The 15,942-nt window shown below is 54.4% G+C and overlaps 1 protein-coding gene across 1 annotated transcript; it reads left to right on the forward strand.

The window, feature by feature from the left end:
- The first annotated feature begins 13 nt into the window (after positions 1-13).
- Positions 14-14,304, forward strand: LOC123110375 (DNA-directed RNA polymerase III subunit RPC3). Its single transcript, XM_044530870.1, has 11 exons — positions 14-518; positions 1,295-1,378; positions 1,467-1,611; positions 1,695-1,795; positions 2,448-2,535; positions 2,686-2,834; positions 3,238-3,384; positions 5,334-13,726; positions 13,812-13,868; positions 13,971-14,027; positions 14,132-14,304. The coding sequence occupies exons 2-8, from the start codon at positions 1,310-1,312 to the stop codon at positions 5,475-5,477; spliced, it is 843 nt and encodes a 280-aa protein (XP_044386805.1). The 5' UTR covers positions 14-518; positions 1,295-1,309; the 3' UTR covers positions 5,478-13,726; positions 13,812-13,868; positions 13,971-14,027; positions 14,132-14,304.
- The last annotated feature ends 1,638 nt before the right edge of the window (positions 14,305-15,942 follow it).

The following is a 15,942-nucleotide window of genomic DNA, read 5'->3' on the forward strand; positions in this document are numbered from 1 at the left end:
GGAAGCTCGTCGTTGCACAGATGGGAGGCTCAATGGCTGTAGTACCTCGTCTTCTTCGGCATCCTGTTCCCAAAGTTTGTATGCAGCAACTAGTAACTTGTGCGGAGGCAAAATTTCAAGGCGGCCATGGCCCATGGCGGAAGACGGAGCTGGAGAAAGGCGACGGGCCAGTCTCCAATAGTAATGGCGGTGCCGAGCTGCTGCTGTCTCCAATATAACAGACTGAAGGCGGTTCGGGCGATCGATCCGGAACGTATGTGTACGTGCGTGAGATCTGACGGCTGAGAGCGCCGTGCGTGATCTGAGAGCGGTTTTATTTTGTTTCTTAATTAATCGCAACACTATTCCCTCAACCGAGCGAACGACCAGAGAGGCCTCCTTCCCGAGTTCCTGCCCCGCCGCCGGCCGAAGCCTCTGCTGCCCCGCCGCCGGTACAGGAACCCATCAGCGCCACCCACCGTCGAGTAGCCGCTTCCGCCCGGAGCTACGCCGGCGACCAGTCCATACTCCATAGGCAGGTAGCCACCACTCCTTCGTCCTCCCTCTTCCCTCCTTCCTCTTGCATCCTCTGTTTGTTCAATTTCTTTCCTACCTTTTTGTACTCGATGAGTACTTGCGGTAGATTGCATTGTGAGAATATAATGATGACTGTTTCTTGATGAGTACTCCTACTTGCTGCATGATTTTTTTCCCGGTGCATGTTCAAGTTTACATACCCCGCAAAAAAAAAAGTTTACATGTGCAAGGATTTTGCTCGATAGGTGTTTGTGATAATGCTTGTAGGAACAAATGTTTACAAGTTCTAGTTTCTATATTTCTCAGATGAGCAAATGTTTTGGTTTAAAAATCTTAGCAGTGAAAACATGCAATGACTGATGATATATGAGAAGGAAAAGATTAAGTTGTTTTATCTGCGCCGTCTAGACATGAAATCAAAGCTTAGTAGCAGTAACATGCAATTTGAGAGAGCAAGAGCTTTTTCCTGGTTATACTGACCGAAATTGGTTAACCCATTAGTACTATAGTGGTATTGTTGGCACATGATAGATGTCCCAAATCTTGTTTATGATTGGGAATGTAGTGCTACTGTTACACTGTTGTTGATCTTAACAGTCTAAAATATTATTGTTTCAAGTGATTGTTTCTCCTTTTGCATGTTAGCTGATTGATCTTCAGGTTCCACCTTTCGTGTCACGCCATGCTGCAAGCCTTTCTGTATTTTTGCTCAGATTGTGCTAGTGTGCGCACAAGAGGAATGGTTGATTTCTTGTTTATTCATACATTTTTTGCTCAGGTTCCACCGGAGGCCATGGTGCCGCAGCACGGCATCCTCCTCGCCATGGGCCTCATATCCGACCACTTCGGCCCCCTCGTAGCTGTAAAATCTCTGTCCACCTCCTACCCTAGTGTGTCAGCTCATGCGTGCGCGTGATGCCCTAACTCGCGCTGCCCGATCCGTCTCGCAGAAAGTGTGCGACTGCCTCCTCCGTCACGGAGCGCTGCAGCTGCCGGAGATTGTCCGCCGTCTCAAGCTCCCGCCGGGCCAAGTGAAGAACTCTCTCCTTGTCCTCATCCAGCACAATTGCGTTCAGGCCTTCTCATCGACCAGAGGCAAGCCCATATGCAAATCCCTTGACTATTTTATCTGATTTGATGCCCTCCTAGTCCGTGACTCCATTTTTCTGTGATTGTAGGCAATAGGATGGTGACGCTCTACCTGGCCATCTTCGATAATGTCCTGCATCGGCTGCGCTTCTCAAAGTTCATCTCTGTTATCCGTGCAGACATTCCAGAGGTATTTACTTTGACGTGAACTCGATTTTAATTCACGCCTGCTTGTTATAAGCCGGGATTGATTAAAACAGCAGTCATAGTTCTCTGAATGCTGAAACCAGTGTGGAGCAGATGGTACTGTAGATTTTGTGCACCTATGAATTGTGCCTTGTGATTCTAGTTGCTAGATGCATATTGACCTTGATTAATAATGGTCTAGAGATGATGACATGAGTTACTTGCAAATTTAGGTCGGTGTCCTGAGGATGTCTTTTGCTCTTTCACAATATTTAGGTACCGCAATCACTAAATATTATTAGCAGTGACCATGGCAAATTGGCAATGACAAATGCTGATTGGTTAATGATTAGTTTGTTGGTTGTTTCAAAAATAAAAACATGTCCCCTATCTATATTCTTGATTTGATCATTTTTAGGTGTTTCATAAATATGCTGGTAATTATTGGTTTGTGATAGGCTGATAGTTGAGAAACTGACAGATAACATACGTTGTATGAATGTACATTCTAATAGTTCTGGTGCTATTTTTGCTACAAAATATGTGATCTTGTTCATGGCCATTCTATCATTTTAACATTTATGACTACAATCATTTAGTACTTGAAGCTTTTCCACAGTTCAAGACCTTATGCATGGAATTTATGCATCTTGCAGTCAGAAGCTCTTATTGAGGGTTTGCTTCAGAATGGTAGGCTAACATTCGACCAACTTGTGGGACGAACAATCTCTAAAGTGCCAGAAGGTATGTCCATTTAATTTGTTGAAGTTGTTATTGGATCATCCACTGTTCTTCTTATGATGGTATTCTCTTTCCTTTTTTCTATATAGTCTTCGATATTTACCGGTGATAGTGACTATTGCTATTCCTGATAATGGGTCATCCATGTTCCAGGCACCATCCGACCAGCAAGGGAAGAGATACGAATAAACTTCAACAGACTTGTGTATGCACGTTATGTGGAACGTTGCCCAAAACCTGAACCATCTTTTGATCCACTCGGAGATGAACAGTCTACATCTGCGAGGAGAAGAGTTCCAAAAGTATGCAAAGCGATTCCCTGCTATGGACATTCCTGGTCATTTTAATAGGCACCTAATTACTTTTATAGTTTTCTACTGTAAGCTATTACATCAGATAATGCATGCAGAGATTGGTAGAAGCTGACTAGGCTGGTTAGTTTAGTACTTTGGTCTTGCAATTAGACATCTTAGCAAAGGGCTAATTAGCTAGTTCAGTGGTTAAGGAGTTTCGGGTCCTTTCTATGCCAGACTGTTGAGAAAATCATCTTACTCTTAGCTCATGAGTACACTTTGTGAAAACTGGTTAATTACCAGTACCAAGATCTCGATGCTTTAATAATGTATATTACTGTTCTTTCTTCAGTTGTTATGTTCTGTGCATGGTGGTCAGTTACATGACCTGACAAATGTATCTTTGGTACAGACCGCCGAGGAGGTTCTTTCACTTGAGCAGAAAGTTGTCAATACTGCAAACCTTTCTGACCCAGAAAGATTTTCTGAGATCCCATACAGCGTGGAGGATGCATCAAAAACAAATGATTGTCCTCATAACGCAGTTGTTGGTGCTAAGGTGCTGTACTCTTTTTACTTGTCTTCATCACCATGTTATGCAGTGACTTCATGTTATGGAAAAAATTGGTATTTGTTGTTTCGGCCATCCTATTGCCGAAAAAGGCTTTCGCCCCGCTTTATATATAAAGCAAAGATCATCAACAACCCGGTACAACGCACGCCACCAGAACACACGCACACACCCAAGGCAGGATACATAGGCGCTGAGCGCAGCAACACCACCCCTAGCACTACATGAGCAACCGGGGGCCTCAACCGTGAACACGCCACCGCGAAGAGAAGAAGCTACATACGACGAACCGTGGGCTCCAAGGTGGTGCCTACAGGAAGGTTACGACACCGAAGCGTCGCCATCGCCCGACCCAAATATCAGAGTTTCCACTGGAGCAACACGACGGGCAGTGAGAGCTGCGACGACGCCTTCAAGAAGGGAACGAGCTTCGCCACCGCCGGTCCATCCGAAGATAAAACAGGTTTCCACCCCGGCCAATATTCACCGCCACCGAACATCACACCCTGGCTACCACGCCGCCCACACGGCCATGGCCACCAGGCAGCACCAAGCCACGGGCTTTGCCCAAGAGCACCGCAACACCACCACTAGGGCCGCCGCCCCGGCATCCAGGACCTTGATGCCACCTCATCCGCCACCCGCCGCTACCCCAACCAAAGAGACGAGTGGAAAGGAACCGCCTTTCGCACCCCTGGGCTGTCCCAGTGTCGAGACCCAAGAGGCCAGCCAAAACTGGCCACCATCGACCCGTCCTGCTGCCGGGCGCGAGACGAGCTCGGTCCTGCTGCCGAGCGCGAGATGAGTCAGGTCCTGCTGCCGGGCGCGAGACGAGCTCGGTCCTGCTGCCGGGCGCGAGACGAGTCCGGTCCTGCTGTCGAGCGCGAGACAAGCGATGGGCCGCCGCTGGGAAAGGGCCAACCCTCCAATAAAGGTAGCGCCCGAACGACGGGGAGATGAATCGAAGGTCGTCAAGGGCGCTCACCGACAGGCAGACGCCGAAGAAGTCCAGCCGCTGCCGTGAAACGACCCAGACCGCCGCGATGGGCCACCACTACGCCGTGGCAGCCCACATCCATGCCGGGACCCCGAGGGGCAGCCCTGAGTTAGCGCCACCACCCTCGCCGCCAATGGCCGCCGGACGCAAGGGCGGACGAAGCCCACACCGCCGCCAGCGCCACCACCAGCACGAACCACCACCACCACCACCGCGCCGCCGCCACCACCTACCACTGCAGGGCGGCCGCCCACGGCCCGCGCCATCACAGGGCCAAGCATGCGAGCCCGCGGCCACCCGCCCGCCTGGACACGCACCAACCACCGCCACCGCCACGCCTCTAGCTCCGCCAGACACCGGCCATGGCAGAGCCAACACGCTGCCCCCGCCGTGTGTCGGGCCACCGGAGCCAAATCCGTCAGATCTGGACGGGGCCGGTGCGCGCGTCACCGCCAGAGAAGCCGCAGCCGCCCCGCGTCGAAGGGGCCCCAAGCCGCTGCTGCACCGCCGCCACCCAGCACGCCCGCCGCTGCGCCGTTGGGCCCTGCACAGCCCAGCGCCGTCTCACGCCGGATGCCAGCCGCGAGGAGAGGGGAAAGATCCCCGCCGCCACCAACACCGGCCGGACTTTGCCCGGCGGCGCTGTGCGGTGGCGGCGGGGGAAGAGGTCGACGAGGGAGGACGAGGGGCGGCACGCTAGGGTTTCCCCCGAGGACGCTCGTGGGAGCGGCTCGGGGGGTCGGGGGTGGCCTCAGTGCCAGTATATGGCTATTCTCGGCCATCCTATTGTTTATCGAAAAAGGCAAAGTGACATATGTAGATTGTTTGTTAATGGCAAAGGCATTTTCTGAAAGTATTGGTAGGAACTGGCAAATGCAGCAACAATATGCAATGTACTGCTTTGATCATCATGTAATTCTCTGTGTCGTTATTTCATCAGCGGAAACACGGAGCCTTTGAGGTAGATGAAGAGCTCAACTCAAACATTGCCGAGAATGAAGTACTTTGGCGGGTAAACTTTGATAAATTTATATTCTGTCTAAAGAAGAAGGTATGTTGCTGTTATCATAGCTACTATGGGTAGCATATTTTTAACTGGGCAATTCTCTTATGCTTAATTAATCGATAGGCAAATCTTTTGCCTCCTTTTCCAAAAAAAATGGGTAGCATATTTATGTAGGTTTCTTCATCTTATTTTTATCTGAAGCCAAAGTGAAATGAAATTTGTACAGTAAAAAGAGGACAACTCTAAGAAAAAAGAATGTACTTCTTTGTGAACATATAAGAGCTTCTGCACTATATTGAATCAAAGTACATAGCCATGCTACCTTAGTGAAAAGCACACGCTTTTTACCCTATCATGTTGAGCCCCTGTTCTTCTCAAATCGTACCCAGTCATTTTTTCGAGAAAACGCAAAAAGCCTTTGCGTTTCATTTCATTGAAAAGATGGATGGCCTCCTAGGAGGTGTGTCGTTACATGTTTTTGTAATTGGTCAGTGTACATCCCAGGTTGTGGGCAGGACAACCCGAAGCCCCTGGGCGCCTGCCTTTGCCCAACATCGGGCCTCCTCTTTGATCCTATCCACTAGTGTTGCGATGGATGGTGTAGCATTGTCGAAGACGCATGCATTCCGGTGCGTCCATATCATCGAGGGGACGAGCAAAGTGATAGACTTGAGGGCTTTGCGCTGCGCCGGTGGTGTTCCCTCCCTTGCGCGCCGCCACCACTCCATGACGCTGGGCTCTTGATCAAGCGGCTGGGCCGGCAAATGGAGCCAGTTGAGGATGGTGTGCCATGTCTGGCGTGCAAAAGGGCAGGCCAGGAGCAGGTGCTGCAGCGTTTTGACTGCCTGGTCGCAATGGAGACACCTGGGGTGATGATCCAGCCCGCGCCTGGCGAGTCTTTCGGCCGTCCAGCAGCGATCTTGGGCTGCCAACCAGTGAAAGAACTTCACCCTTGGTGGTGCCCAGGTTTTCCATACCAGCTGCCATGAGGGGCATCATGTAGAACCCTGGAAACTTGCCGCATAGCATGATTGTGCCGAGTAGCGGTCGTTGGCCGTCCACCTCCAGAGTAAGCGGTCCGGCTTGTTACCGAAAAAGGGTTTCCCCCCGCTTTGTATTCCAAAGCAAACAACACCGATACAGGATTGCTGGGGCGAACAGCACAACAAGCCAAAATGAAAAAGAAGAAGAAGCAAATGCCAACAATGGCAGCTCGACAAGCGCGGATGACCCGCCACCGCTACGCCCACCAGAGACAAACCACTACAGCCCGAGGCTCCGAGCCACCGCGAACAAAACAGCACCTCCAAGAAGGAAAGCGATGCCAATGACGCTGCTGCCCGGACATGTCCTAGGGTTTCCCCGGCATGCGGAGGGAGGTGGGGGATGGATATCACCGACACCCTTCAGGAAGGAATGGTGGCACCCGTAGGTGTCACCGCATCGGAGCCGAAGACCGGCAAAGATTTCTCCCGTACTCCAATCCCCACCGCCCAACGGACCGGAGCCGATCAGCCAAATCGCCGCCCACCACCATGCGCCATCGCGGTTGCGCCGCCACCCACGCCGCCTCACTACGAACATCCACACGAGGCCAAGAGGACCGGAGAGAAGTGCCCCGCGGAGGGAGAAGCAGCACCGAAGCCGAACGGGAGGGAACCACCTCCACCGCCGTCGTGCGGGAGGATAGAGCCTCCGGCACCGTCGCGGTAGCCGTCCGGACGCGGCAGCAGGGCATGCCAGGCCACCCCAGGCCCGGCCAGGCCCGAAACGGGCCCGCTAAGCCCTGCCTCCACGCTGCAGTAAGCCGGCGATGGCGCCGCCAGCACCCTGCCGCTCATCGCCGCTCCCCCGCCTCCCGGAAGCCACGAAGCAGACCCACCCCGCGCCAGCCCGCCCAGGCCCAGATGGGGCCCGAAGGGCCCAGATCTGGGCCGAGCGGGCGCCGCCAGACCGCGCCGCCGCGTCGCCCTGCCGCCAACGGCGACGCCGCCGACCAGAAGCCCGCCCCCGCTCGCGCCAGGAACCCCCGCCGCCGCGCTGGACCGTCGCCGCCGAGAAGCACCACCCGGGGTCGCCCCGTTCCGCGCCGGTGGACACCCGAGAGGGGAAAGGCAGGGGGCCGCCGCCACTAGCGTCGCCCGGGCCAGGCCCGCAGCGGGCGCCGGCGACGGCGGCAGGGAGGAAGGGGGAGGGAGAGTTGCGCGGGGGAGGAGGCTGGACGCGATCGGCCGCCCGCGGGGGCGCCGCGGTAGCGGGAGAGGAAAGAGGGGGGGGGGCGTCGGTACACTCAGCGGTCCGGCTTGTTAGAAAGGGTGGTGTGGTGGCTCACAGCATGCCAGAGGAGCAGGTATTGGCCTATCTCATGCAGCCCCAGTGTCCCCTGGATATCGCGCGCCCAAGTGTTGTTGGCTAGCCCATCGGCAACCGTCCGTGCTTTATTGGGGATGCATTGGTAGAGTAATGGGGCGATGTCAAGGACAGACTGCCCGTTGATCCAGCGTTCCTCCCAGAACAGTGCCGTCAAACCATTGCCGATGCTCATGGTGGTTGATGCAGAGAACATTGCTCGCTCCTCATTAGTGAATTGCATGTCGAGCCCTTGCCGGGCGCGGTCAGGGTCCACGCGGGCAAGCCACATCCATCGTATGCGCAATGCCAACCCAGCGCGTTCAAGGTCGCGGACCCCGAGGCCGCCGTACTCGATGGGTCTGCATACATGGCGCCAATTGACGTGGCAGTGTCCGCCATTGGCAATGGCACGGCCGGCCCACAGGAAACCTCTCAGGATCTTCTCCAGCTGCTTCAATGTTTTCTTAGGCGGGGCGAACGCGAGCAACTGGTGCACGGGAATCGCGCACAGAACGGACTTGACCAGTGCGAGCCGCCCAGCCTTGTTCATGAGCCACGCTTTCCAAGTCGGGAGTCTGGCAGCCATCGAGTCGACGATGGGCCGCAACTGGGTGGCAGTGGGTCGACGTGTCATCAGCGGAATGCCGAGGTAAGATATGGGGAGCTGCGCTACCGGGCATCCAAGCTGGGAGGTCGCCTCATCGGCCGTCGGATCGCCATGCAGGGTGGTGGCCGAGCTCTTGGCGTAGTTCACCAGCAGTCCGCTCGCCTTGCCGAATAGGGTTACGATTCCTTTGATGGCGGCAACATTCTCCGGTGTGGCGTGGCAGAATAGCATCACATCATCCGCATAGAGAGAGATCGCTGGGATGGGGCGCCTGGGATGGAGCTGCCGCAGGATGCCGGCGTCCATAGCCCGGCGCATCAGCCTGCCAAGCGTGTCCACGGCGAGCACGAAGAGCTGGGGGACACGGGGTCGCCTTGTCTCAGGCCAACGCGGTGCCATATGGGGGGTCCTGGCTCTCCATTCAGCAGGACGCGAGTGCTCGCTGTCGAAAGCAGGATTGCGAGCCACTCCATGAATCTGTCTCCGAACCCGTATTGTCGCAGGACCTCAAATAGAAATGGCCATGATATGGTGTCGAAGGCGCGCGTTAAGTCGAGCTTCAGCATGATCCGTGGAGCCCCTAGCTGGTGTAGCATCCGTAGAGATTGCTTGACTAGGATGAAGTTGTCGTGTAGGCTCCGGCCCTGGATGAATGCGTTTTGGTTCCGACTGACTAGAACATCCAGCCTCGGGGCGAGGCGTAACGAGAGGACCTTGGCGAAGATCTTGGCCACAAGATGTATCAAGCAAATTGGCCGGTAATCGCTTAGCTGTTGGGCATCGGCTCGCTTGGGGAGCAGGGTCATCAGGGCTTGGTTCAACTTGTGGAAGCCGCGGCCTCTCATCTCGAACAACTGCTGGAAGACATCCATGAAGTCATGTCGAACAGTTGTCCAGCAGGCCCGCGAGAATTCGGTGGTGAACCAGTCAGGTCCCGGCGCCTTGCGGGCGGGGAGGCGTTTGATCGCATCCCAGACCTCCTCCACGGTGAATGGTGCATCCAAGATGGAGAGGTCGCAAGGCTCGATGAGCTGGTCCAAATCCAGCATGAGCTCCCTGTCTGCAGCCGAGCCCAGTATCCTGTCAAAATGCTCAAAAGCAGCTCGCGCCATCGTGTCCTGGTTTGTGAGTATGTGCCCATCCACTGCGAGGCTGTATACTCGATTCTTCTGTCGGGGAAAAGAGCATTGCAGATGGAAGAAACCTGTATTGGCGTCGCCCTCCTTGATCGTGGCAATGCGTGCGCGCTGCCTAGCAATGGTGCGCTCCAGGGACGCAAGGCCAAGGTATGTGATCTTGAGGTGCTTCCTCAGCCAGTCTTCAGGCGGTGATAAAGCGCGGTCCTCCTGGGCCTTGTCGAACCGTGATATGAGCTCGCGGGAAATGGCCATTCGGTCCTGAATGCTGCCAGTAGACTTGTCACTCCAGCTGGTGAGTCTACGGGCTGTGGCCTGAAGGCGCAGCATCAAGCGGTGAAAGGGGTCCGGGTCGTAAACCGAGCCCCAGGCCACGGCCACCGTGTCCTGAAATCCATCTAGCCTGAGCCAGAAATCCTCAAAATGGAAGCGCCTGTACGCCGTGGGCATGGGTGCGCAGTCTAACAGCAGCGGGCAATGATCTGAGACGACGGACGCAAGGCAGCGGAGATGGCACTCGCCGTGTGCGTCTTCCCAGTCCGAGGTGCAGAGCACGCGATCTAGGTGCACCAGGGTAGGCGGGGACTGCTCGTTGGACCATGTAAAGCGGCACCCGTTGAGGTAAATTTCTTTCAGGGCGAGATCATTGACAAGGCGGCGAAACCTGCCCATCATTCGCCTATTCAAGTTGCCATTGCTCTTGTCCTCGTCACGTAGGATGAGGTTGAAGTCTCCGCATAGCATCCATGGTCCAGGGCAAGCTGCACGGATGTCCCGGAGCTCTTGCAGGAACGCAATTTTGTCCGCGTCATCCTGGGGTCCGTACACGACCAAAAGCCACCAGGGTACGCCCGTGGTCGTGGTAACCGTGGCGGTGAGGGCGTTCGTGGTGAACAGAGGGTGCGTGATAGATACCACCCTGCTCTTCCAAGCCAGAAGAATGCCGCCTCGCGTGCCATTCGCCAGGAGATATGTGTAATCATCAAATTCTGAGCCAAGGGTGTCGAGCACAACAGACGAGCAGAGCAATTCCATCTTCGTTTCCTGTAGGCATACAATGGAGGCAACCGTGGTGTCCAACAGCGAGCAGGCGGCAAAGCGCCAAGCGCGTGCGTTAAGGCCACACACATTCCACACTACAATCCTAAGGCCGTGATCCATGAATATTGGATCGACGAGCGAAACCATGCGCCTCTCCTAGGCTTCAAACGCAACCTCGACCCGTGCCGGTGTGGTTGGCAGGCTGGTCAAACCCTCCGGGATCTCTCGATCGACCAGGGCAGCAATGGCCTTGAGCATCGCAAGCGGGATGGGTGTTGCGAACATGCCCTCCGTACGCCGGCGCTTGCGGCCGCGTCTACGCGCCCGGCCCGGGCCATTGCCTCGGGCATGGTCGTGGCAGTCTCCGGCGCCGCCTCCGGCGCCATCTCCGTCACCAGCGCCAGGTCCATTGCTTCCTTGATTGCTAGGCGCGGGGGCTCCGATCCTCTCCGCCCGAGCAAGAGAGATGGAGATTGGGTAGGTGAGGGTCCTAATGGTTGGCGCTTCCGAACGTACCCTTGCTGGAATCTGCTCCACGATCTCAAGAACAGCAGCGCGGCGGATGCTGGCCGGATCATGCGCGCGCCCTGCCAGCCGGAATGTGGCCATGTCCTCTCTGGAGCGCGTGTTGGGATGAAGCCGCTCGATCCAGCAGCTCTCCCCCAGGATGTGCTCAGCAGTCGATAGATGCCAGGCCTGAGCGGGGATGCCCCGAAGCTCAAGCTCGACGCGATACTTGAACTGGCCAGAGCCCGCATGGGCCAGCTTGCTCCAAGGCCGGACAGAGAGGGTGAACCGCGGGGAGCTGATGAAGTGGTCTCCATTGAGGCGGCGCATAGTCGTGCGCGAGCTGAACAGGATCAGGAAATCCTCGGGGTGGTGAGCATGTACCGTGAAGTCGTCGTCTTCGAGCTCTAGGGAGGTCAGGAGCACATCAGCCACCTCGGTAGCGGACACGGTCGGCCTGTTGCCAGTGATGGAGGCTACCATTGCACGGGACAGGACCTCCTCGGCCTCCTCCATCTCCACAGAATGCGACATGATTATCCTCACCGGCTCCGGCGCGCGTGGCAAGGGCGCAGCGGCCGAGGCGGCGGGAGGAGGCGGAGGTGGCTGCGCGGCCTGGGGCGCCCGCGCCCGAGCAGCAGGGCGAGTGCGGTCAGGGTCGGCCCGGACGGCTCTCCGGCGCTGTGGGTTGCAGGAGCGCGAGTCGTGGCCGGATTCCAGGCATCGGCAGCACCGAATGTCGTTGGTGCAGTCCCGAACACGATGACCAGGGTCGAGGCAGCGGAAGCAGAGTCCAGCGACCTCTTCCGGGGATGGGCTGCGCCGTTGGCGTGGAGTCGTACTGGGCTCGTCGTCTTGGCGGGGGCGGCGGCGACGGTTCCGGCGCCGCGGCTGCTGGAAGCCGTCGGCGTCGACCTGGACGCTGCTAGGGGCACGGTGCACCTCGGAGCGGGGGCCGATGCGGCTCGCAACGGGTAGTCGAGGCTGGTCGACAGCGCGTGCGGGAGCGAGGAGAGCGAGCGGCGCGGGCATAGCCGGCGGTGTGCATGCGACGTCGCTATACGAGCGGGCCAAGGACTCGCTCTCCGAATCGTACCAGCGGTCACCGGAGGACACGCGGTCGTCGGAGAGGGTCGCCCGGGACTCGACAGGGTCAGCACTTGGGGCCGCCATGGCTAGGGGAGGTGCTGGGTGGGCTGACGGCGGGGATTCGCCGGCGGCTGGGCTGGAGGGTGGGAGGGCTAGGAGGAGCGGGGAGGGAGGGGAGCGAGCGGAGCCATCGCAATGTATCGTACCCAGTCGTTCCCCCCCCTCTCTCTCTCTCTCACACACACACACACAATACCACTGTCGCTAGTATATCTCCTGAAACCAAGCTGATCATGAACAATGGAAGCACAAACAGTTGGTGATCTTTGGGGTCGATGACATCTTGACAATGTCCTTGACCATGGAGATGATCTCGCAGACAATACCGAGGAGTTTTGTCGCGTGTCCGAGCTGCTCCTCAGAGGCGATGGGCCAGAGCTGTGAGTGACAACAGAGCCAACCGAAGCGGCAGCCAGCAGCTAGGGTGGGCATGCTGTTGTGTGGGCCATGAAAGTTATTCTCTCACGCTGTGGTCGGTTTCAGCTTAAGAGGTTGATGCTATGATTTATTTTCCAGCTTGAACTTATCATTCCATTGTATAATATGGAACTCAGTAGCTTCTCTGGCATCTAGCGCTAAGGGTTACCTGTCATGTACAGGACCGTGTTGTTGTACTGCACCTGCCTTTTGTGCCAAAAATAAGTTAAGTTGAATGAGGAATTATTCACATAGCAGCACCCCCTGCCCCCACCCCCATACACCCACAAAAAGATACTCCCTCCGTTCACTTTTATAAGTCGTTTCAGACAACCGAAATCGAGCTGTTTTGCACACTATCTGAAATGTCTACAGCGCCTTATCTAACATATAAAAGCTGCTAGAGTACCCGCCCATCTGAAGCCACCGCGTGCGCCACGCTCGTTCGGCCGCCCGATTTTTTACTGTCGCTCCGCTTTTGGCTGCTGGCGTGTGGTGGGCCGTCCGTTTTTTTTCACGTTCATGACTGTCTCCACAGTGAATGACGAGTGGGCCTCGTTACAAGTCGGGTCAAGAGAATGGCGTGGCTCTCGTCCAATTCTGTGTAACAGAAGCAACAAGCCCTAGATCAACGAGGGGTAAAAGGGAAAAAGTAACGCAGCAGCCTTATCTCCTCGCTCACTCCTTCCTCTCTCTCCCACGCCGCCCCTTCCCTCTCCCCGCTCGTCTCCTCATCTCCTCTTTCCTCGACGCCGGCTCCCCTGCTTGCCTCTCCGACCTGGGCCAGAGCCTCGCCGGTCGCTCCCCCCAGCCGGCGCCCACTAGCTGCTTGCGTGGAGGGGAGCTTCTCCGATGGCGACGGCGACCACCATCCAGGCCTCCTTGCTCACCTTGGAGATGCAGAGGAGGAGGAGCCGCGCCTGCGGGAGCTCTCCACGGAGGAGGAGATTTCGTGGCGGTGGTGCGGAGCGTACGGCAGTGGAGGGGCTGGAGAGACCGGGCCCACATCGCTGAAGCAGTGGGCGTGGAGCAGGGGAGGATGAGGGCGATGGGCATGAGGGAAGGAGCAGCGAGGTCGGAGTTCCAGGGGATGCCGGCCGTCGTCACATGTCCCCAGTGTAGGTTGCCCATCTGCGGCCAGAGTTATCTTCCTCCCCAGTTTTCACTCCTCGATTTATTGTTTTTCTAAACATATGTGTGCAGATCTGAGGAACAAAAAGAAGGGGATGAATCTTGAGGAAGAGCTTGGCTAAGAACAAGGTGATATCTCTCTCTCTCTCCATCCCTCTCAATTTAAATCCAGTTTCATGTTCTTTCCTCCCCAGTTTTTGATTTATTGTTTTTTTAAACATATGTGTGCAGATCTGAGGAACAAAAATAAGGGGATGAATCTTGAGGAAGAGCTTGGATAAGAACAAGGTGATCTCTCTCTCTCTCTCTCTGAATTTAAGTCCAGTTTCATCGTTCTTTATTGATGCTATTTCTCGTGGGATATTCAGGAGTTGAGAACATATATTTTGTAGGTGTTCGTAATGGCAACGGTTGTAATCAACGATGAGAAAAAGGGACTGAGATTGGATTTGTACTAGGCATGTTCCTCATCTCTCTCAGTCCTTGTTCCTATCCCCACCCTGATGTAACTGTTTCTTCACAACTGTTGGATGTGTCTTAGGAGATAAATGCCATGAATTGTTTAGATTCTTGTTGAGCTAACCACTAACAAATTGTTTGTCCCCTTGTTAAAGCTAATCATAGTAATATCTGGTAATCGTCCCAGTCAAAAAAAAATATCTGGTAATCGTCCGGCTGATGTGTATGGTGGCAACCAAATTCATGTTGATGAACTGAATCAAATCTGTAGTAAAGTTAGTGTTAAATCACACATGTGTACATTCAGGTTCAATACACTCGAGCAGTTTTGTCACATCTGTGGATTTAGTATGACAAGAAAATTACTTGGAAACCCTCTTCTTCACGTCCAGCGGCCGACGCAGCTCTCGTGCCCTCCCAGCGCTGCCGGTCGGGAGCTTCTCCATCCTACGCCGCTGCCTCGTATCGGCTGTGCGAAGGAGGGCGGCGAGCAGCAGGAGCTCACCGCGTGCGTGGAGTTGTGTGGACTCCCTGCACCGCAGCTGCCTCTTTGCCATTGCTGCGATGCCTCACCGGCCATGGATCTGCTGCAGATGGAGAGTGCCAACGGGGCCGCCGCCGATGGGAAGTGCGAACAGAGAAAGGATGTGGTCGTCGCCATCGCAAGAAGGTTTGCCCCCTGACAGACCGTGCACTGTTGTCGCGGGTGCTGCAGCAGTCTTGCTCCTTCCTGGAGCCTTCCTCCTCTCACACCGCCTCTTTGGCGACCCCTGTAGGTTCATGGTTTTACTCCTGGAGTGGTGTATTCCTTGATGATATGTTGATGCGGTCCGCTTGGTGTTCTTGTTTGCTGTTCTTACTTGACAATAGAGAAAAGAAATATCATCTTTGAAATGCTTGGAATCGATAGATCATTCATGCCGTGGTTGGATGCAAATTAAGAACTATTGGTATAAGTTTTGTTTTCTTGGTCGGACTTTGTTCATTTGATTGTCTTAGTGCAGTCACACGTGCACACTTTTTGCAGGCATCAGTGAAGATTTGGGCAGTAGCTAGGGAGGGATTGCTGGAGTGGAAACATGGCAAGAACCGGAAAGAGCTCAAGATTTTGCTACTACCTTGCTAATAAATTTGTGAGGTAATTCAGCTAGCTACATGTGTGTTTGTTTCTGCTATACCAAGGTCATTATTCTGATTTAGAAAATAGAAACATGAATTCTGATTTAAGAGTCTAATAGCAAATGTTGGTAGCATTAATAGAATGTGCATTGTACGCACAAGCTAATAGTAGAGTTTAATTCTTCTCAAGTAGCGGTTGTTGATGTAGACTTGAACTAATTAATAAGGCAGGTATCAAGTAGTGATATCGTCCACAATCGATGGACGACTAATATTCTTGAGCAGGCTCACAGAGCGAGAGACGAACCTGGGCTGACCGGGACCCTTCTAAAACTGTTGTACGTGGGCAAATTAACCGAGTTTTAGCTGGGAGAGTTAATGGGAAAGCACGAGTATATCTATGATTCTGATCTGTATAAAAGAACTACATAGGATCATTTTTGTTCTTATTTTTAAGACATGCATGATCATCCTAGGCATTTTGCTGACAAATAAAAACCTGAAACTAATTTCTATTTAACATAAACTCTAATATCTATACTATACAGACATTTTAGACATGTATATTGGCTCACCAACAATTTGTTTTCTGTTGAAATGAATGGTAATACTTGATTTTAAATTT

The sequence above is a fragment of the Triticum aestivum genome, chromosome 1B (assembly GCF_018294505.1).
Source record: "Triticum aestivum cultivar Chinese Spring chromosome 1B, IWGSC CS RefSeq v2.1, whole genome shotgun sequence".
Taxonomy (NCBI): Eukaryota; Viridiplantae; Streptophyta; class Magnoliopsida; order Poales; family Poaceae; genus Triticum; species Triticum aestivum.

What these genes read in the sequence shown, in the direction of transcription:
- LOC123110375 (XM_044530870.1), top strand. Translation starts at nt 1,310, where the DNA reads ATGGTGCCGCAGCACGGCATCCTCCTCGCCATGGGCCTCATATCCGAC. An exon ending in ACTTCGGCCCCCTCGTAGCT is followed by an intron (nt 1,379 to 1,466) that starts GTAAAATCTCTG and finishes TCCGTCTCGCAG; the next exon opens with AAAGTGTGCGACTGCCTCCT. An exon ending in TCCGTGCAGACATTCCAGAG is followed by an intron (nt 1,796 to 2,447) that starts GTATTTACTTTG and finishes TGCATCTTGCAG; the next exon opens with TCAGAAGCTCTTATTGAGGG.